General features: G+C 47.6%; 1 protein-coding gene across 1 annotated transcript in view; it reads right to left on the reverse strand.

Annotated features, from left to right (window-relative positions):
- Positions 1 to 21347, reverse strand: part of CACNA2D2 (calcium voltage-gated channel auxiliary subunit alpha2delta 2) — a 750433-nt gene that overhangs the window by 181181 nt on the left and 547905 nt on the right. Inside the window, exon 6 of the mRNA XM_025204332.1 lies at positions 3707 to 3848. Coding sequence (XP_025060117.1) covers positions 3707 to 3848 — 142 coding nt within the window. The remainder of the gene's footprint in view (positions 1 to 3706; positions 3849 to 21347) is intronic.

Raw genomic sequence — 21347 nt, forward strand, 5'->3', positions numbered from 1 at the left:
AGGGCATGTGCCTTTAAGCAGGAGGCAGAAGGGAGGGAGGATTTTCACCTGCTTTAGAGACTTTAAAACATCTCCAGAGGCTCCCATGGTGCAATCCAATCTCAAAGGGGGGTGCAGCTGTGACACTGCACCCCCCACGGATCCACCTCTGTCTGCTGCTAATTGTCTCTGCAGTGTGGTTGGCTTTAGCCATCACCATGAGGCCTCTTCCTGTTCATGGGCAGTTACGTTCATCTACAGTAGAGAGACATGCAGTGTATTGCTGTGCTGTGGTTACCACCAAAACAGGCAATGGGAAGACACAAAGATGAGAGAACCACAGAGCTTTGATTCAGGCCTCCGGCTGGGCTCAGGTGATAAGCATTCAAGGGACTTGCCACTGCTGGGTTGCAGGATTTGGTAAGCAAAAACCAGAGTGGCTGGGTGCTGTTCTGTGGCCAGGTCCCATTCCTGGATGCTGGAATGAGATCAGAAAGCTAGACTTTAGTATGAAAAGAATGTGTAAAGGGTGGATTTAGAACCAGGCACACTCCTGCTCTGGTCTGGCTCCAGTTGAGGATCTGAGGCAGCATGGCAAGTCCCTCTCATTCTTAGACAATGCCCATGGCTTCTCTCATGGAATATAAAGCAAACAAAGCAGTGAGCCAGTTCAGAGTTGGACAACCTTGTCTTCTGGGCAGGAAGGGGCCTTGGTGAGAAGGCCTTCCCACACCGAAGCAGTGTGGCTGTCATCGTCTTTAAGCTAGCTCAGGGAGCTGGGTTACAGGGGCCCCTCCCTCCTCACTCACTGTCCAGGAGGCAATCCTACTAGGCACCAGTATCAAATTCTCAAAACACAGACCCCTAAGTTAGAGCCTAAGTAAATTCATGTTCATCCTTATGAGAACTGCAGACCTTGCTCCTGGACTAGTTACATGATGTCAGCTTTCCCAGGCCATTTCCAGATCCAGCTCTCCTGGCTACTACTTATATCTGCCAACTTCAGGCAGCTGAGCTGCAAGGAACATTTCTCACTTAAGCTGATTCAGTATAATACACCTCTAGGTGCTGTCAACAGCATTAGGAACCAGCACCCATTTGCAACCACATCATTTCTCCTGCTGCTTTGTAAAATGCTATGGACTCACTGACAAAGATGCTTGCCTATCATTATGGGGCCTAAGCCAGGCTTCTCATCTCTCTAGGCATGGGGGTGCCACAGTCTCGTTTGTGCTGTGTCCCATTACACTGAGATCATGGGTTCTTGGAAAATGTTGCTTCCCATTACCTCAGGCTGATTTGGTCTTGGTCTGTACCTACCATAAGGACATAGGAACTAGCATACTAGCTCAAACCCAGGTGCAGTCTAAGTCTGGTGTCTTGACAATGGCTAGACTAGATGCTGCAGAGGAAAATGCAAGAAACTGCACACTGAAAAACTGTGGAATATCCTCTCCACAGAGGAAATAATTGCCTAGAGGTGAAATCAATCTCATGTCTCCCAATGAAAATGCAGGTCCAGCTGCTCCTGGTAGCAGTAGTAGCAGCATCTTTGGGAGCTAATGAGAACGAATGAGGTTGCTATGCAGCACTGAGCCATACAGGGACCAAGCACTAATTGGGCTCTGGACAGGCAGCTGTACTAAAAGGTTCTGAAAACATCCAGAACATATCTCCTCCTCCCCAGATGGTGAGCTTCTTGGCAATGTTTAGAGTCCTGATGTGGCAGGTCTGAAAGGGCAAGCACTTGCCCACCTTGATGCAACCTATGGTAGGTGTAAACACATTGCTTGTGAGGCTGGTTAACGCTTGATAACCAGTAGACCTTGTCATCCCAATGGGCCTGATTGGGATTTCTGTATGTGCATTCCCTTGTATACACACACACTCCTTAGCTTCCTTATCTACCCCTACAGCACAGGGACCAGTGAAGCCTGAGTGGACAGTATGTGAGAGCTCCCCATCTCAAGGCACTCACAACAAGTATTGCAGCCAAGCAGCTCTGACATCATTTCTAGCCACGAGTATAGTTAGGGCTGTATGATTTTGCCAAAATAACTTTAGTACAGTACTGTTGGAAAAATTCACAGAGAGCTAACCAATAACCTCCTGGCTGTTTCCCTACTGTGGATCACTGCCTTGTGGGAGCTGTCATATAGAGGGTTAATGCTCCATATTTTCCGATAGGTCAGCACCTCCGATTCAACTTTATCTCCTATGATCCTAATTGTTCTGCTCGCTAAGTGGCTGAGTGTCTCAGTAGAGTCATGGAGTTTCTTAAAATTAATATTTTCAGCTTGCCATGACAAAACTATAGCCCTAACTATAGGGACTGCAGTGCCAATGACTCATTTAATCCCCTTCCTTGACTTTGATGGTGACCAACACCTGTACCTGTACCACGTACCTAACTGTGCTATTGTGATTCCTGAGGAGAACTGAGAGCACCTGTAGGTGCCAAGAGGCAGTAAAGGTGATCAAGGTTCCATGAAAATGGGATGACATGCTTCCCTTTCCAGTACCTGAAACTAGTATGCTCAGTCCCATAGCAGAGAACAGAAGGTGGCTCCGTTTGCTGCCTCCTTGATCTCCCACTCCTTGCAATTCAGGCCACCTTTTGTCCAACAACAATAGGACAGGACAGACTGGGGCTGCTGGATCCTTCTCTTGTACCCATGGCCACAGTCCTATTCCCACCCAGTCTCCTAAGAAGCAAGCTACAGGAAGGCTGCAGTGGCCTCTGAAGGATTCAGGCTAACAGTAAAAGATTTTAAAGATTGAGGAAGTGTGCCTGGGATAAGGGTAGAACAGATACAGCAGCATTATGATAGGGAAGGCTTTAGGGCCCATGCATGGTGAACTCAATATGGACATGGAAAAAATGGTTCCTCCGCTATTTGAATGTGAATAGCCTTGCAACATCCATTAAGCAGTCACAAATTGTCATGCCAGAAAGGGAACAACTTCCCACCACAGAACCATCCATCATTATCAGCATGGGGAGAAACTCCCCATGATGAAGTATGTGGCTTTAGGGGGAAAGACAGACAGATGCCATGGAGTCTCCCAAGAACCAACCCTCCCATCACAACAGTGATAGAGGCAACACAGTGACCCAGGCATGGCAACATGATGTCTTATTGTCTAAGAGTCCAAACTACATTTGGGTGCTGACCTGCAGTGCCCAGAGGCAGATGAGATCTCTGTTAGTCTTTATTGAGGTTGGATCCAGGCTCTTTTGAAGCCCCTGTTCCCTTATGGTAACATGCATTTGTTCTTTGACCAGAGGCTTTGCAGAGGCAAGGCGCTTACTACATTTTCCGCAGGCCGTGCCGTAAAATTGCATTTATGAAAAATTTGTGCAGTTGCTCAAAACCTTTGCATTCACATCAGCCTGTTGAGCCCCCAGGCCCCAAACTACTGTAGTTACAAGCTGGTGGTTGTTTATCATAAGCCAATAGCTCTGGCGAGAAAATAATCAAGGGAGAAAGATAACACAAAAGCGTGGGAGGAAAGCACTAGAAGCAGCATCTTGTTTCCTCCCTCAAGATCTTTACATGAAGATTGGGTGGCCTTGTCTAAAAGATAGATACACTCTAGCGCAGCCATGAGTTATGGACTTTACACAGAATTACAGGGGGAAATTCTCTGTGCTATGCAGGGGGTTAGACTATATGACCACAATAATCCCCCATAGCCTTAAAATCTATGGAAAAGTAGTACTCACAGCCTTTGTAGATGTCCGTAGGTATCTGCACAGCAGCATATGAATAGTTAACCTTGGTTTTAAAGTTTGGATCTTCTGTAAACTCCAGCTTCAGGGAGTTGGACTTCTCCTTTTCATATTCTCCATCAACCTCAGGGTCATCCTAGGAAATCAGACAGAATGCATTTGGTCAACACAGTCGCTCTTGAAAAAGGCACAGTGAGAAGGGCTAGGACAGAGTTGGGGTATCAGCCCACAGCTACTTACATGTGATGAGAATCCCACAGCAGATAGCTGTCAACCAGTGTGTGTCAGCACCCCACCACACAAGTGGGTCTTATTTGGGCAGGCCTTATGGATGCCAGTCTGAATGCTTACGCTGCTACAGAACTGTGCAGCTAACACCCATGGGCTGTCTTACCCACCTCACTGACCAACTGCCACCCAGGTATGCACACCAGCTGGTGTGATCATGCACAAATAGTCCTAGGCAATATTAGCTGTGGTGCAGTGACTTAATATGAACCTCTCACTGCCCATCTTCTAATCACACCAGGAGACACAGACCCAAAAAAGCCCTGTAGAAAAGAAGCGGGGACTTAGTTAAAAACACGGGGTTCTCAGTGGGGAAAGTCACTCAGGATGCTACCGAACCCCAAGTGCATCTCCCAGGGTCAGCTCCACGCCACCTGCAACGTGTATGTGTGTTCTGGTCTCTTCTGGATAAGGGGCTGATCTCCACAGTGATGGGTAGCCACAGCAGTGGGTGTGACAGCTGTTCAGGCACTGTTAACAGTTCAGCCCTGTGGCTTCTTTCTCTTTTGCATGAATGTTACCTGGCACTTTTCACAAGAGAAGGGGGCTTGGTCTGCTGCCCTGGACAGAGCTTTCCCTTGCCTACAACCCAGGTACTTTTCCTCAGGCCATTTATCCCTCTCACCACAGAAGCTGCTGCAATCATATTGCTTGCCTAACATTTGTAAAGCACCTTAGGGTCCTTTGGGGTGAAAGGCACTACTATAAACATGACATTTGATGTTATTATCACTGGCTGCATCAGAGGAATACAAGTGCTCCAACAGGATTCCAAATGAGCTTTCCATACGCAGTTCGCTGCCTGGTTTTCTGAACTGCCGCAGATTCCATCTTATTCCTTACTGCACCTCTGGTGGTGGCAGGCTGAGACCGTAATAGCTGGGAATCCCTCCCTTCCAGCCAGTGGTCCTGCCCTGCTCCCCACAGCATCTCCTCCTGGGAAAGGCCAGAACTGGAGTAGCTGGAAGCTTCTCCCATAGCCAGTGTCCCTTTTCTGCTCCCTACAGCGCTGTCCCTGCTGGGATAGGCTGAGACTGGATTAGGTGGGTGTTCCCTCAAGCCAACTCCCCTCCACTAATCCCAGCAGTGGTTGGAGCTTGGAAAGACTGGGGCCACAGCAGCTGTCAGATCTCTTCAGCCTCTCCTGTGCTTTCTCTTAGTGTGTACAGCAAGGTTGGCGAAGGAGCTGGTGGTGCAGAGCCGATCCCTGGCGCATTCCTCAGCCCTGTTTAACCTTGCCTCTATGTTTTCAGTGGCACGGCAGGTATTAAATCAGACAAAACCAAAAATTAAAAAAAAAAACAAACCCTTGAAAATCAATTAGCAGCAAAAGGCAACTATCAAAGAACAAATTAAAGCAGAGTGCGGCTTAGCGCTCTGTCAATAAGCAATGCAAACAATATTTAATTATGGTGGAGAGATGGCAAATTCCCCACTGCTGGAGCTGGAACATGCACTTGCTCTTTCACACTCTGCTTCCCTCTCTCTGCCTGGCTCCGAATCCTGTATCCTTGGCAATAGAGCTGGACCAAAGTCTTTTTTTGTTGTTTATAAGGAGATTTAAGAGGCAAAAATTCTCCCCTCAGAGCCACAGTGTGACCTTGGGCTCCAATGAGTTCCTGTCCCTGGGCATGTGGGCACGAGGGAACCTGGGCATACCGGGGGTGCAGAGAATCAGAGCTGAGATGGAAGATGAAGATCTTGAAAGCAGGGCTTCATACTTGGGCCCTAGGGGAAGCCAGCAGGGTGCAGGCCTTACTACAGCACCGAGCAAAAGGCTTAGAGGGTGCTCCTGCTGGACATGAAGCTGCCAGCCTAGCGCCAGGCGCATTTGCCACACCCTAACAGAGCTTGCCAGCCTACTTGGTTAAAAACCACCTACTCTGGGGTGAGGGAAGTATATCTATTAGATGTTAGATGAGGGAAAGACATCTATTAATTGTTAGAGAGAAGGTTCAGGCTGGACATCAGGGGACATTACTTTACAGTTAGGCTGCCAGGCTCTGGACTGGGCTCCAAAGTGAGGTTGTGCTCTCTCCTACCTTGGGGGTCTTCAAGAGGAGGCTGGACAGATATTTGGCTGGGGTGATATGATCCCGGCACCTGTTCCTGCCCGGGGCGGGGGCTTGTACCTAACAATCTGTTTAGGTCCCTTCCGACCCTAAGTACTATGATACTATGATACTATCTACAAGCAGAGAGCAAAGACAGGGGAGAACACAATGAGGCGCTCACTTGGCAAGAAGTTTCTCTGTGGAATGACCTCCTCAGCCCCACAGGCATCAGTGATAGTTCTCCCTGCCATATATGCCCTATAAAAATCCTCTCAGTAGAAGCAGAAGGACAAAAGTGAACAGTTGCTTCTGCCCCAGCTGCAGAAGAGGCTCTCATGACTTCTCCTAGCATGGACCATATCTCAACAGAGAGACTGTCTCCAGGTCCCCACCGTTCCCTTGGCAATCACAGAGACAGCCACCCCCTGCCACTGGCAGCACCTACAACATGGAAAAGCAGCTCTAGCAAAGTACTGCATGGGTCTGTCATGCAATGGAACAAATATGGCCAGTGTCTCAGGAAATTAGTCATGAGGGGATTTCCTTGGGGTTGGCATCTGGGAGATCTCTTCAGGACAGTTCACCCCTCTCAGGTGCTGATATATCACATAACTGAGCACATGAGTGGAGGGAAGGGGGGAAATGTGGGGTTGATGGGGCAGGTGGGGCAGGGATGTCACTGCTCATAGGTTCCCTGGTTTTGGTTCTCAGGATCTACACTGCCCCATGCATCTTTCCCCTAAATTCAGGAGGTCCAAAAGCTCATGGCACACTTGAGATTAAGCTGGAACGGAGACTGAGCAGGCCCAGCCTCCAGCCTATCCTCACTGAATCCTACCCGACTCAAACAAACCATCTCAATTACACTGAAATGCGAACTGCAGGGAAAAGAGAAATATTCTCCTGATCTGTCTGGAGAGGGAGTGAATTCTCCTTGAAAAGCAGTTCAATACTTTCCCCTTTGTGCTTTTCCCCAGAGTAAAGTACATATCTTTGAGCCTGTATAAGACTCTCTGATTGCAGTAGCAGAGATCATCCTAAGGAAAACGACAGCAGACGTGACTGGAAGAGAGAGCAGCCACAGACATGTCCAGTTTCTGTAACATGGAGTCTGTATCAGCCCCCTGCCCTCCAGCCCCATGAGGAAGAGCTTGTCAGCATATGGAAGATCCACCCCAATCAGGGGATACAGGAGAAGACATCTCATAGTCCTCCTGACAAGTATGACTGACTGCAAATCACTTCAAATTTCCTGCAACTAAGCTGCAACAGCGCCTATTCCTTGTTTGGTTTGACAGTTTGGATGGACTTTTAGTTCTTTTCAAGGCCACCAAAAATTTTCCAGAGCTTGAGGGCTAACCCTTTTCTCTCTCCTTTGTTTCTACTGGAGAAGACGAGGAGTGTGGAATGTAACAAGAGGAAACTACAATATTTCTGGTTTAAAATAACAGAAGATTTCAAGCAAAACAAAAATCTTCTATGAGGAAGAGCTTGTCAGCATATGGAAGATCCACCCCAATCAGGGGATACAGGATACTCCTGTATCTTCTACGAAGATTTTAACATCACCTACATGCCATTTTATTGGCCTAAAACAAAAATATTTTGACAAAAAAGACAACTGTGGCTGCATCTACATGAGACACTTATTTTGTGGTACTGCTGCACAGCAGCGTCACCAGGCACAAACCATGATGCAACGCTACTGTGCAGTAGTAACAAGCTACTGCACAGTAAACATCACTAGGCGACTGTGCTGGGATGCTACTGCGTAGTAATCCCGGTTACCGCGCAGTCATTTAGTACTTGGTTATGCAAGTACTAAATGACTGTGCAGTAACACCTGACAGTGACCAGTGGGCGTCTTGTGTAGACACATCCTGTTTTTATTAGTGAGGTTCTTGGAGCACAGCTCTCCAAACGGCTCTATGGCACCTGCTGTTCTGGCTCTGTTGTGCCTGTCACCACAAGATCTGACTCTGCTATACCACAGGTAAACAGCAATATTTATATTCTGTGCACCAGCTCTTGGGTGGCTTTGGTTTTATCCCTTTTTTGCTGAAACAAGCTGTCTTGGCTCCACTCCCTTTGCCAGTGGGGGCTTTTGCTTTCATCAGAGAGATATTTCATGTGAATATCAGTTTTTCTCCTTTCAGACACAATGGGTTTAATAAATAGAGTGGCCTGGGCATGGCTACGTGTCTTTGCTATTGCAGTTTGTCCTTTCAAGTGCCTGCAGTCTAGTTTTACTGTCAGAGCTTTCTCCTCTTAACATGGGTTTTCAGAAGGCTGATCACACTCTTTGTGTCAGCACCTATATCTGCTACTCATTCAAACTCTAGCAAAGCGAACTTCCTTGTGACATCCTGTTAACAAGAAAAACTTGCAAAACCAGATTGCAAAAATAGCGGGAAAAAAAAAAAAAGATTCCCAGTGCACTTCTCAGGGCCATGGCGGAGTGAACGTCTTCTGTAGGTCTGCTGTCCTTAGCTTGAATCAAAGAAGGGTCAGCCCCCAGCCAGTGATGCCCCCCAAACCAGGGAGAAGATATGCATCTGGATAGGGTCGTGACTACACAGAGTATCCATAGGCAAGTTCTTCCTGGAATTTCCAATCCTGCCTTGCAGAATGATATACATCAGATAGCCAGCAGAAGCCAGGCAGACACCTGCAGAGACTACCAAAACTGCAGCCAGGGAGCAGAAGGGAGGGGCCAGCCCTGCTGTGGAGCAGAGAGCCCCGCCCAGCCCAGAGAGCATGCTGGGATGCTGGGAGAGTCTGATTGAATTTAAACCAGCAAGGAGTCTGGGACAGACATTGCATAAACTGGTTTGAGCCAAATCAGTTAAGTCTGATACTACATTCAATTAGGTTTATCTCAAACCGGTTATAGCTATTCTCAAACTGGTTTATATGCACTGAACATCTAGATTTCATAGCTTTAACAGACATTAGGGCTGAAAGGGACCTTGCAAGATAGCAATTAAAGCTGAGGCGGAAGTGTTTAGTTTTACAAGGTCGTAGTGTTATACTTACTGACCAGGAATTCAAAGATAAGTCACCTGTGGGGAGTATGAATCTTCCCCAAACAAATAAAAACCCCACCAAATGCATTCAAGAGTGGGAATGCCGCGATCACGGACTAAAATGAGTGGTGACCAAGACGGTGCGGGTTGAGGCCTCTAAGAAGAGGAACGAATGTCCAGGCAATCGCAAGGTATATACGTGAGAGTGATAACCAGAGGCCTCTTAAAGAGCAATACATGGAAGCCATGTCCAGTTATGGGCTTGAAACTAGTAACAGTTAGTGCCGAACAAAAGATGACGTGGATAACAATAACATTAATGTATGTGGGTTAATCTGAACGGGGGGAACAGATGTTCACCCAGTTCCTGATGCACACCCCTTAAGTACTTATAGGCTGCCACGAAATCACCCCTGAACCTACACTTTTCCAGGCTGAAGAGCCCCGTGTCTCTCAGCCTGTCCTCATAAGGCCTGCTCTCTTGCCCTCTAATCATGCGTGTGGCTCTCCTCTGGACTCTCTCAAGCTTCTTCACATCCTTTCTGACTTGCAGAGCCCAGAACTGGACACAGCATTCCAGCTATGGTCTCACCAAGGCCGAGTAAAGTGGGAGGATGACTTCCTGGGTCTTGCTTGAGATGCATCAGTAGATGTAAGCCAGAGTTTGGTTTGCTTTGCCAGCTGTGGCATCGCATTGGTGGCTCATGTTCATCTTGTGGTCAGTTGTGACCCCCAAGTCTCTTTCGGTCATGGTGCTAGTGAATGTAGTACTGCCGAGCCTATCATTGTGGTGTGGGTTTTTTTCCTGTGGTGGAGCACCTTGCATTTCTCAGTGTTGAATGCCATCAGGTTTTGATCTGCCTACCTCGTAAGCCTGTTGAGGTCAGCCTGGATTGCCAGCCTATCCTCTAGGGTGACTGCACTTCCCCATAGCTTGGTCAGTAAACTTAGCCAGTCCACTTCTGACACCAGAGTCTAGATTGTTTTTAAACACATTGAAGAGTACAGGCCTGAGAACAGAGCCCTGGGGGATGCCCATGGTCACCATGCGCCATGTTGATTTGGTTCCATCAACTATCACTCTCTGGATCCATCCACAGAGCCAGTTCCCCAGCCAATCATCTGTGAAATTGTTGAGGCTGCAATTCCCCAATTTTTCCATGTGGATATCATGGGACACCAGGTCAAAGGCTTTTTTGAAGTCCAAAATATGATATCCACCTCTTCTCCTTTGTCCAGGTAATGCATCACCTGGTCATACAAAGAAATGAGATTGGTCAGACAAGACCTACCCACAATGAAACCGTTGTCTATCTCTCAGAATGTTACCTTCTGTTAAGCCTGTTGTTAATGGTTTACTTGATGATTTTCTCCAAGATCTTTCCAGGGATTGAGGTCAAACTGACTGGCCTGAAGTTCCCTGGATCTTCCTTCCTCCCTTTCTTGAAGATAGGCACCGCATTGGCCCTCTTCCAATCATCAGGCATCTTGTCCAAGCGCCATGAGTTCTTGAATATCCTTGCTACTGGCCATGCTATGATGTCAGCCAGTACCTTTAGCACTCTTGGATGCATTGTGTCTGGGCCGACTGATTTGTGGATATCCAGCCTCTCGAGGTGTTCCCTCACAAGATCAACGCCAATGAGGAGCACATGTTCGCCCTTCCCCTGGTGAACCAGCCTCCTGTCAGGCAAGGTGATCCCTTTGGGCTGATGGAAGATCGATGCAAAATATTTATTAAGGAGACTGGCTTTTTCCTGGGTGTCGGTTATCATGTACCCCACTTGGTTTAGTAAGGGTCCAATGTTACTCTTGTTGAGTTTTTTTTTACTTACCATATATCTGAAGAAGGACTTTTTATTGTCCTTGATTTGTGTGGCCAGCTTGAGCACAGTTTCAGCCTTGGCTTCCCTAGTTTGCTCCTTACAGGTGTGGGCCAGTGCTGATTCTGTTCAGTTACAGGTTTAAACCAGTTTCTGATCACTTAAACCAGTTTATGTGTAATGTCTGTCTCTAGTCTCGCTCAGAGACTATGATATGAGGGCAGGAATTTTTCTCACATGTCTGCAAGGAGGTATGAAATTGGTTTCCTCTGGCATCTGACCATACTCAGAACACAGGGAGTATAGGGAAAAGCTTGCCTCCACATCTGGAGAGTGTCCATAGCTGCAGGCAGCTCAGCCTCACCTCGGAGCTTGTCCATAGCTTCAGGCAATTCACCTCCAAATGTGGAGAATGAACAGAGCTGAGCACCACTTTGGGCACAGGTCCACAGCTGCAGGCAGCTTATTCCAAATTTGGAGCACATCCAGATGACTGGAGCACTCCTACACATCTGCAGCATGACAGTGTTTAGTCTCTCATCCTAAAACCATTTATTCTACATCTGTGGGGAATGGCCACTTCTCTCCCCACATGCATTTCCATCACATGTTCCTTGATAATAGGTACGCAGCAGCTACTGTTTCTTTTCTTTGAAAGATAACTGCTGAGTACCTTGTCCCTCCAAAAAATGAACCAAGTGTTATCCCTGGGATTTCCATACAGAAAAAATGTTCAGGGTGTTTCTGTGACAAAAGCCCCAGGCTGAAGGACACTGCAGGTTAAAAATCACATTAGTGCCCAGTCCCCGGTTCCTCCTGTGATAGTAACAGCATCACAGATTATTTTAGCTGAAAGCCCTTTTTTTGATATCTCATTTTCTTTTCACTGCGTGCTGTTTGTTTGCTCTCTGCTTTCCATTCAGCCTTGGACAACAAACAGTCTGGTCGATTTCATTAGCGTCACTAGTCAATTTCAATGCCCTGCTCCCATGTGGTAACAGTGCTGCTCTGCTTAGGTGCAAGCACTGCAGGGGCAGGTGAATGTTTACATCTGAATAACCCAGTTTTCACTGAATCTTCTTTTTGGCAAGATCTGACTCTTAGGCCTAAATACTTAAGCGTGTCCCTGGAAGCACTAAATGGAGGGGGGACTGTTCTCCTGAATGGCACCTGCTACTCCTCTGTGAAAATGGTCCCTGAGACCAACTATGAGCTGTCCATTGGCCTCACCAGCACATCAGAAGGTACTATGTTGCTATACTAGCAAAGCACTCCCAGTGGGAACATAGCTTGAACTGAGCTTCTGGCCTGATCCAACCCCCATCTGACCCAAGCAAGCAGTGCCAATAAAAGAGCAGTTTTGCTGACTTTACAACATGCCAGCAGTAGCATAATGAAGGGAATTGGGGGGGTGGGGGGGTGGGCATGATTCCTGGGGGCTGATTTTGGGGGAAAGGAGGGGGACAAAAAAAGCAGGTTGCTGCTGCTGCCCTATGTGCCGCCTCTGCCCACAGCACAAAACTACCCACTTGTACCCCAGCCTGCCAGCCCAGCTCTATCAGTCAAGGAACATGCCTCATCACGCCTCTTCCCAACAGAGCTGTAGCATGGTTCAGTGTGAGTTATGTAGCTGGGAGTGTGACTGACTGGAACAAAGAACCCTCCAAGTACATCAAGAATACAATCTTCTCTTTGAGAGCATCCCTTTGAAAATTCTTGGATCTAAGAGGCCAAAGTCTTCACTCTACATGGTCTCTGACACCACAGGATTCTTAATAACTTGAATGGAGGTACAGCAAGAATGAATCCAACCTGCAAATGGACAAGAGGCACTTCTAGGGGATTCAGATGATGCTTTTGGTGGGCACCATGTTTGCAGACAGTCTGTCTGAGCGATGGCCTTCATATCTACCTCACTTAGTAGCAGAGTGCAGGAAAGAGGGAAGGGAGTGGAAAGGCAGCAAAATTATTTGAAGCCATCTCAATGTAAGAGCAAACCACTGAGGCATTCTGTAGCAGACCACTGAGAACCTTGCCCACTGCTTCGCTGAGTAGGGGCAGGCAGCACACTCCTCTCCATTGCTTTCACTGTGTAAGCCTTTTGCTGTATGGCAATCTGGAGTGCAATTCAAAGGCTTCCAAGACAACTTAACTATTGTTTGAAGCCTCTCCCCACATCATTCCTGTCCAGATCCAACACAGCACGTGCAAAACTGGAGTACCTTGTTTGCAAACTCCTAGTGGTGGAGAGTTAGCTTCTGGCCAGGCTTGACTGGTATCACAGAACCACCTGAAAGCCCGGCAAAGCAAAATGACATGCTCTGAATGGTGCTTAGGCTTGATACAAAGCTATGGGAGAAGTTGCTCATCTGACTTCTGAAGGCTTTCTCTTTGCTCACAACCATGATGCTCATGACATAGAGAAGAACTGCTGGGAGGGGAGCTCTAACCTCTGGATAAGGCAAGCTCAGCTCCCCTTCCCCTTCAGGCACAGATGTTACCCAAAGGCTCCTTTTGATTGCAACTTCAATCACTGCTGCCCTTGAGACCCTTGCATTGACCTTGATAGCAGATCCATCCCAGATAGAAGCTGAAATAGGGACAAAAAAGCTGCTGGAAGTCTCTACAAAGAAAGCAGTAACATTTGTCCCTTTGGTGAAAGCCCCTCCACTTCAAAGACAATGCCTTCGCCTAGCCAGCCCACAGGCCATGACCATGCCCAGCAGATGGGCTTCCTTCATTCCTTTGTCTGAGAGCCGAGGAAGCGCTGCAAAGTGGTCAAAATGAATGGGGGTTAAGAGGCTCCTTCCTGGAGCAGTTAAGCAGATAGAGAGGAGTCAGGGAACATTATACCTTTGCAAAGAAATAGATCTGGGAGAAGGAGCAGGGGACAGCTAGGAAAACACAAGCGGGAGCCAGTCCCAGCCTGAGTCAAGAAGAGGCTATTTACTGTCCATCCCTCTCTTACAACCAGCTAATCATGGCTCTTTCCCAGCCATCTCTAAATCATGCCAGATGTCTTCAAAAAAATACAGTCAAAATAGATGAGCCAATGAAGCTGACAGCCCATGTCAGTTCATTTGAGAGGGAGTTGAGTCTATCAGAGGGTGAAGGAGGTGCAGGGGCAGCGGATTTGGTCCAATGAGCAATTGTTAGTGATTTTAGAAGGAAGAAAGGGACAAAAACATGATGGTAGAAGTGCCAAACTCACCACCAGCATTATCTGAGCACAGCCAATTCAGCAATGGCTGGGAGGGCTTCAAGCCAAGATGGCTGTGCATGGACAAAGGTGTTGGTAAGGGCAGTACGGGAATGAGGTATTTTGGAAAAGCTGGGGGAAGGGGGGAGAGGAGGAGGCCTAGTAGAGGAGCAGGCCAAAAGACAGGGACATCACCAGAGCTGCGTGGCAAAGGAGGAGCCCAGGACTGGAGCAGCAGTGAGACCACAGACAGGAAGTGAAGGGTCTACTCAGAGCTTTGTGTGGGAGCCCAGGGATGGAAAAGAGAGGTGTGGAGGAGTGGTGGCTGCAGGTGAGGGTTATGGGGTATTGGCAGAGCCCTGTGGGTAAAACATGTCCTCTGCTGGCCTTTGCCATCTTGGTTCTATTTGATGATTTGAGCAACTTACTCTCACAATTACAATCACTCCTGCCAATTCAAAGGAACCTACCCCCAGCCCTTGGGATATGCCAGTGTTCAGTGGTGACTGTAAGATGGCACCTGCTCTGTGCCAAGGCTGGAGCATCCCCTTATGACAAACTTCACTGAGTGCACAGCTTATTTATAGCTGGAGATGTTTCCTTCAACAAGAGGCTGCGACTCACACTGGAGGCAGAGAGCACAGTGAATTTCTAAAAACAGCCCCTGCTCTCCCTGCGGCGTCATGCCTGCCCCTGACAGGTGCCAATTATGGAATCTCACCACCAGAGACACAGGCAAGAGAGCGAGCCACCCACTCTTCAGCCCGTCTCATCTGACAGAACCTAATGATATAATTGGAGCAGTGGTAGGGAGAATGGGAAAAAAGCAGCAATTTAATCCTACAAGTATACAGCAAAGAGGGGAAAGGGAAGGGAGAGACCATTCTGTGCACTGGTTCCACTTTCCCAAATTCTTGTTGAAAGTGCAATTGCCTCCTCCCTGCCAGCCATCTCGAGCCACACAAGGGTGGCCACAGCGACAAGACCAAGCAGGGCACATTCTGCTTGCCACTCAGTGGGAAAATACGATCTCATTCCTGAAGTAACAGCAAGTTGACAGCCAAGAAATGGCCTTATGTCCCCCTATGGGGCACCAGATTGTGAGCACCCTGAATTCCCCAGTTTAGGGGCGTTTGCTGCAGCTGCATGGAAGGACTTCAGCGCTCCTGGTTCCATGAAGAAATCTATGTCCATGCATTCACAAAGAGTTCATGCTGTTATGTTTATTGTCTCTACTGCACCAACTTCTGCCTATAGAGGGGCCCAACTCAGGTTAAGCACTGTGGTGTATGAGTGTAATACTTTTTGACTGAGTTATCAAGGTGTCAGATATTGTATCTCCTTACTAAGAGGCAGAGGTAATTTTTCTGAGTCACTCTGAGGTTAGATTGCACATGTCCAGTTAGCAGCAATCTGGTGGTAGAGACTCTGAGGTAGAGGGAAGGAGGTGCTGAGATACAGAATGCCTGTCAAAAACTCTAGGAATAGGCTGGCATAAGCTGGAAGCTCGGTCAAGTCATTCTGTGATTTTGTTCTTGAAGTTATCCATGAAGCCATTGCTCAGGAAGGGGCAGATTTAAGCTATACACCATTTCTGCATCCTCTGTTCAAAGCAAATGGGAAACTCTATCTGTCTACATACAGCTGCGCTACAGCTCAGTTGGAGTCAAGCTAACCGAAGCTGGCCCTCAGCACCTTTGAATCACCTTTGGGCCCCTCTTTAACCAAGGGCCTTTAGGGCCCTTCTGTGAAAGGATTTAGAATGGGTGTCTATCAGAGCCCGCTACAGCATGTGGGGAAACCTGATAGGATGTCCCAGGATGGTGAAAAAGCTGCTAATTAGGGACAATTTCACTCAAGCTCAACACAACATCAGGGAAGATGATGCCAATGAAAATGCATTGTGTGAGGAACATATGCAACCCCCCTAACTAGGGCATGTAATGTGCCACCCTCTGGGCCTGATCCAGCCTGAGTTTGTGACAGCCAGAGACCAAACTGTAAGAGTGCCCACTTTCAGCACTAGAGTTATCTGTTTTTGTTCCCAGTGTTTCAGCCAAGATGGTGGCCATTGCTCATTCCTGGGTTCAAAAGCAGGCAAATAAAATGATAAAGGATTTGGAAGGCAAGCTATATGACGAGAGGGTGAGAGAAATAAGTATGTTAAATTTGCAGAAAAGATTATTAAAATTAATAGAAGGGCTGCCATTAAAGAAAAGGGAGAACACCTTTTCTCCCTTGCTGAAGAGAGTAGGATGCATAGTAATGGCTTGAAATTGCAGCAAAGCAGGCTTAGATTGCACATCAGGAAAATAACTTCTTCACTGTTTGGATAGTGAGGCAGAAGGAGGTTTTCAAGAGAAGGTTGGATAAGTTGGATAATTATCTGTGAACAGCAACACCAGAAAGCCCAGGAGACTCCCACAGAGGCATCACCCGTAGATCATGAGTAGAGCTCTGCAGTCCAAAGCAGATGGAAATTGGAGAGGACCATGCTCAGCAGAAGAATGAAGCAGAGTTCTGCAAGTGGTCTGGTTATGAAACAGGATTTAAAAAATTGGGACAAGTTTATAAGGGGATAGGATGACAGAATGGGGTTGTGGCCCTCGAGTTAGGGGGTGTGAGCATGACATTGTGTTTGTGGTCCTCAGTGTACAGTGCAGAATGGTAAGTATTAGGTTTTTCCCAAGCATCTGGGCTTTGCTGGTTGCCAGGAAGGATTTTTTCCTCCCTCCTATTGCTACAGGTATCAGGTATTTTTTCTACCTTGCACAAAACTATAGGTGTTGGCTGCAGCCAAGGCTGCGGCTTTTGACTAGGATGTGCTGAAGCTTCTGCTGGGACTTAAATCCAGAGGTTCCTGGCTAGAATGCCTTGCTCCTCCTCTCAGGGTGAGACCGATCACCATATCTGGGATCCAGACAGAAATTTACCTCATGGCCATATTGGCATGGACTGTAAGGGGCTTTGCCTCCCTCTGTAGGAAGGGGCATGGTCCTTTTTCTTTTGGATTTCTTGATCATATTTGAACAACTACTTCCTGTCTTGCAGTGACAAGACATTGCCAGTACCCTCACTGTCCCACCAAGCCACTTCAGATACATGATCGTGCAGTTGGCTATTGCTAACAGCTGCCTTTCACTCCAGGCTCAGTAGAAGCCAAAAGGGTTTAAGCCTGTGCTTAAAGTTCAGGATGTGTTTAAATGCTTAAGTGCCCTGGACATTCAGTTACTCCCCTCACCACAGGGGGGTTATCTCAGAATAAATCAGGTCAGCTCCATGTTTACAACTGCTCAACTGCTATCCTTCTCCTTTCTTGTGCTCCTCTGTGTGCTCAGCAGCACTCCCGCATGGCTCAGGAGCATCACTTCCCATGCCATTAGAACGGGGCTGTCCAACTTCTGGGCAGCCAGGGAGCTGCATACAGCATAAGCTGCAGACCCAGAATCCCCAAGCCACACAGGACACATGTCACACATGCAGGCAAGTGGGAGGATGGGCACCTTTCCTGGTCCTCCCCCACTTCTGGCTGTGTGCAATGCCCACCTGCAGTGTAGGCAGCCCAACTCCCTCTTTTGCCATGTGTGTGCAGCTCGGGTAGCCCAGTCCCTTTCTCTGTTGCATGCACAGCATAGACACTCAAGCCTCCTCCTGCTACACTGCCCCATCATCAGGAGCAGGGACAGGAAGTAGAAGCCAGAGGACAGAGAGGAAACCTAAAGAACCTGGCTGTCGTGGCAGGAACAACTGGGGAGGAGTGGCGGCCAGGTGGGAGTCTGCAGGCCACATGCTAACCCTTCAGGGGCTGCACTTGGTCTGCGGCCTGCCAGCTGGACAACTCTGCTTTAGACTATCAGCAAGGCTTAGCTTAGGGTTGCCAAACCTTCAGAATTGCCCTGGAGTCTCCAGAAATTAGATATAAATCTCCAGGAGACTGCTGAGAGTCATCTGGAAGATAAATGATAGGGCATTCATTAAAATAAATATTAAATGTTAAATCCAATTTATACAGTAGTCCAGTGGATTTTTAAAATGTAGTAGTAATATGCATTTGCCCTCCTGACGTAAAGTCTACTCAGTACAGTAGATCAGTGATTAATGTCATTATGTCATGTGATGAAACCTCTCAGAATAGATTCTAATAGAGTTGGCAACCCTGGTTTAGCATTTTTCTGCGCACTCACACATCCTAGGAAGATGCTCCAGAAGATGCTGGTGGGAGTCACAGACTGACAGCTGTGTATATACTACAAGATTAGGAAACACCTGCGGTACTTTTAGGGTCCACACTGTGGTAGCACCAAGATGCTTCACAATCTGCAATGCATTATTCTCACAGCTTCCTCGGGACAGGCTTTTATCCTCATTTTATTCCTGGGACCCGAGGTACAGTGTGCCAAAGGTCACACCGGAAGTGTGTTCAGAGAGGTGATTTGAGCTCAGCTCTAAGCACTGGTCACTGGGCCATTCTTCCTATCTATCACTGAGACTCTCCCCTCCCCTCCCCTGTGGCTGTTATGCAGTACTTTGGCTGGAGCAGCACCACAGTGAGTAAGGTGCTTCCCTACATAGAGGAGAATGTTTCCCTTTCCCCTGTCTTTTGTTGGGAAACTCAATCAGTTTCCCTTGCAAAAGAATTGTTAGTTGCAGTGTTTTTTCTGTCATGGAGTCTAGTTATTTTTTTGCTATTTTTAAAAAAAAGAAGGGCCTCTCTGTCAGCGCTCTGCAGAGTAAAGTGTCAAGGAGCAGACAGATATGGAGCCAAGAGCCAGAGAGCTTGGAAAGCCCTGCCTGATCATCATTGACTTAAAAGCTTAACAAACCCATAGGATTGGGGCCCCCCACAGTCTCTTGGAGCCCTAACTCCCCTGCAGTGTTGCAGTTTGGAAGGATCTATGCTGGCATCTGGAGTCACTTGATACAGTTAAAGACTACCAGGGAGACCTGTTGTTGCCAATCAGACTAGTGAGGCACTAAATAGGCAGCCTCCAAGGGGAGGTTAGCAAGGCAGACTACAAGAGCCATTGCTCTTCTACTGGCTCAGGAACCTTCAGCTCTTTATGAATGTCCTTGTTGCAACCTGGTTTAATAGCAGGAGAAGGGAAGGTCTTAACTGTATGTTATGTGGGGGGGACAGAGGGGTGAAAATCAGTTGTTTGGTGCTGATACTCACAAAAATCAAATACACACTTCTAACTGTATAAACAGTAGGACAGTGGAATGGACTGTCCAGGGAAGCTGTGTAATCTTCTTCATTGGAGGTTTTCAAGAAGTGGCTGGACAGGCATCTGTCCTGGCTGACATTGGAACAGTGTACTCTGCATTTGCAAAGGGGTTGGACTGGATGGCCTGCGGGGTCCCCGGCAACCCAAGAACTCTGATTCTATCAAAAACAAATCCTGAACCAGGCAACTTTAAAGAACGGCATTGTACGAACATGTGATATAGAGTCAAAGCTGAAAAGCAAAGGCTGACAAGGCACTTCGCTTGCCATGGCTAGAGTTAGTTGGCATCTGCTGAGATACCTGAACTCAAAATGTACTGTCAGCTTCTAAGGTTATATGTCAGACTTTTCACATTACTCCAACCTAATGAGAGAGAAACACTGTGCTGATGTCTGTGAGAAGTTATTTGTTATTTTTTCTGTATGTTTGTCACCTCAGAAACACTAAGTATGGCATATACGGTGTCCCCTGCTTTTACTGGTGGACTTACTACATAGCTTGTGGGTGTGAACCGTGAGCTTGAACGAATGGGGTAAGGGCACTTAATGCTCAAAAAATACCACCCTTCCAGGAGTTTTTCAGGTGTTAGAGCTAGAAATGCTCCCACAAAATAAGATAGTTTTAAAGAGTCTGAATGAAAATATCTTCTTTTAATTAATCAGGTTTTACTCGCTAGGTATCTCTGACATTAAATCCCATCAGTTCTTCAGTCAACCATAGTCTTCACGGAAAACAGAACGGAGATCTGAGGGCCCTTGTACACACCACAGAATTGGCCTTTAAGGCAGCTTAAATGCCCTTTTGCACCGCTTTAATGGCGTTGCTGTTTTCATATTTGGCAGCATATTCCACTTCAATGGCGTTGCTGTTTGCACCCTCGGCGACATATTCTGCTTTAAATGACTTTGGCACGTAGCAAGATAAAATACCTCTGAGGTGTTTTAATTTGCTACCTAACAGTGCAAGAGTGCACAGGGCACTGGAAGCCGGTGTGCTTGGGTCTTGGCGGGCCCTGCGCAGCTCAGGGGCTGCGGGACCCGGAAGCGGCCCGTGCAGGCAGGCTCCACTGAAGGAAGAAAAAAAAAGTGGCAATCCTGATTTTTTTTTTTTGGCTCCCCAGAGCCTGCCTGCCTGCCTGCCTGAGCTGTGCGGGGGCCCACTGCTTCTCTCTGCAGCTGTGGGGGCAGGCGGAGGGTGGGGGGGGCGTGGTGTGCTTCCCTCGGCAGCTGTGGTGTCCCCCAAGACCACCCGGGTCGGGTGCCTGCAGGTAGGTGTCGCCTGGAGGGCCCCCACACAGCTCAGGGACTGCTTGGCCCACCATCAGCTCGCCACCCCCTGCCCCCCTCACCAAAGAGGCAGGTAAGGATCAGGGCCCCACCCTTGTGACAGCCCCCGGGGGGGGGGGGGGGGGGTTGTTTGGTTTAATTCTCCCTAAATTGAAGTGGTGCTTTAAAAAACCCACTGTTTCAATTTAGGGGGAACTAAACTGAATTAAACCCCCGTGGTGTATACAAGCAGCCTGAATTTCCCATTCCTTTGAAAAGAAAGAAAAAGAGTATATTAAAAGTACACTTAGACTTTTTGCAAATGTACAGTAAAGATGGGATTAAATGCAAACCTCCAAACCAGCCCAAAACCAACCTCTGTAAGCCACTTTGCTCTGATCAGTACTGCAAGTCCTTGCTCTCCAATCTTTTGCAGACAATGGAAGGTGGAAACAAAGATGCAGTCTTCTGTAGTGACAGGCTTTGGAAAGAAAGTTTGGAAATTACATTTTCCTGAAATTGTGTGTGTGGCAATAACATTTTCCACAGCTCAGAAGAATAACAGGATTGATATGCAAGGTTTGCTTTTTAATTCCAGCAGATGTAGTCTGTATGTGTGTGTGCGTGTAAACATACTATATATATAGGATTCTACCACAGTAGCTCTAGTGGCCTAGAAAGATGCCCAACCCAATTATGTTTCAAGCTATCAGGCACAAGACATACAATACAAGGAACAAGTGCAGCACCCCAGG

The sequence above is a fragment of the Alligator sinensis genome, unplaced genomic scaffold (assembly GCF_000455745.1).
Source record: "Alligator sinensis unplaced genomic scaffold, ASM45574v1 scaffold858_1, whole genome shotgun sequence".
Taxonomy (NCBI): Eukaryota; Metazoa; Chordata; order Crocodylia; family Alligatoridae; genus Alligator; species Alligator sinensis.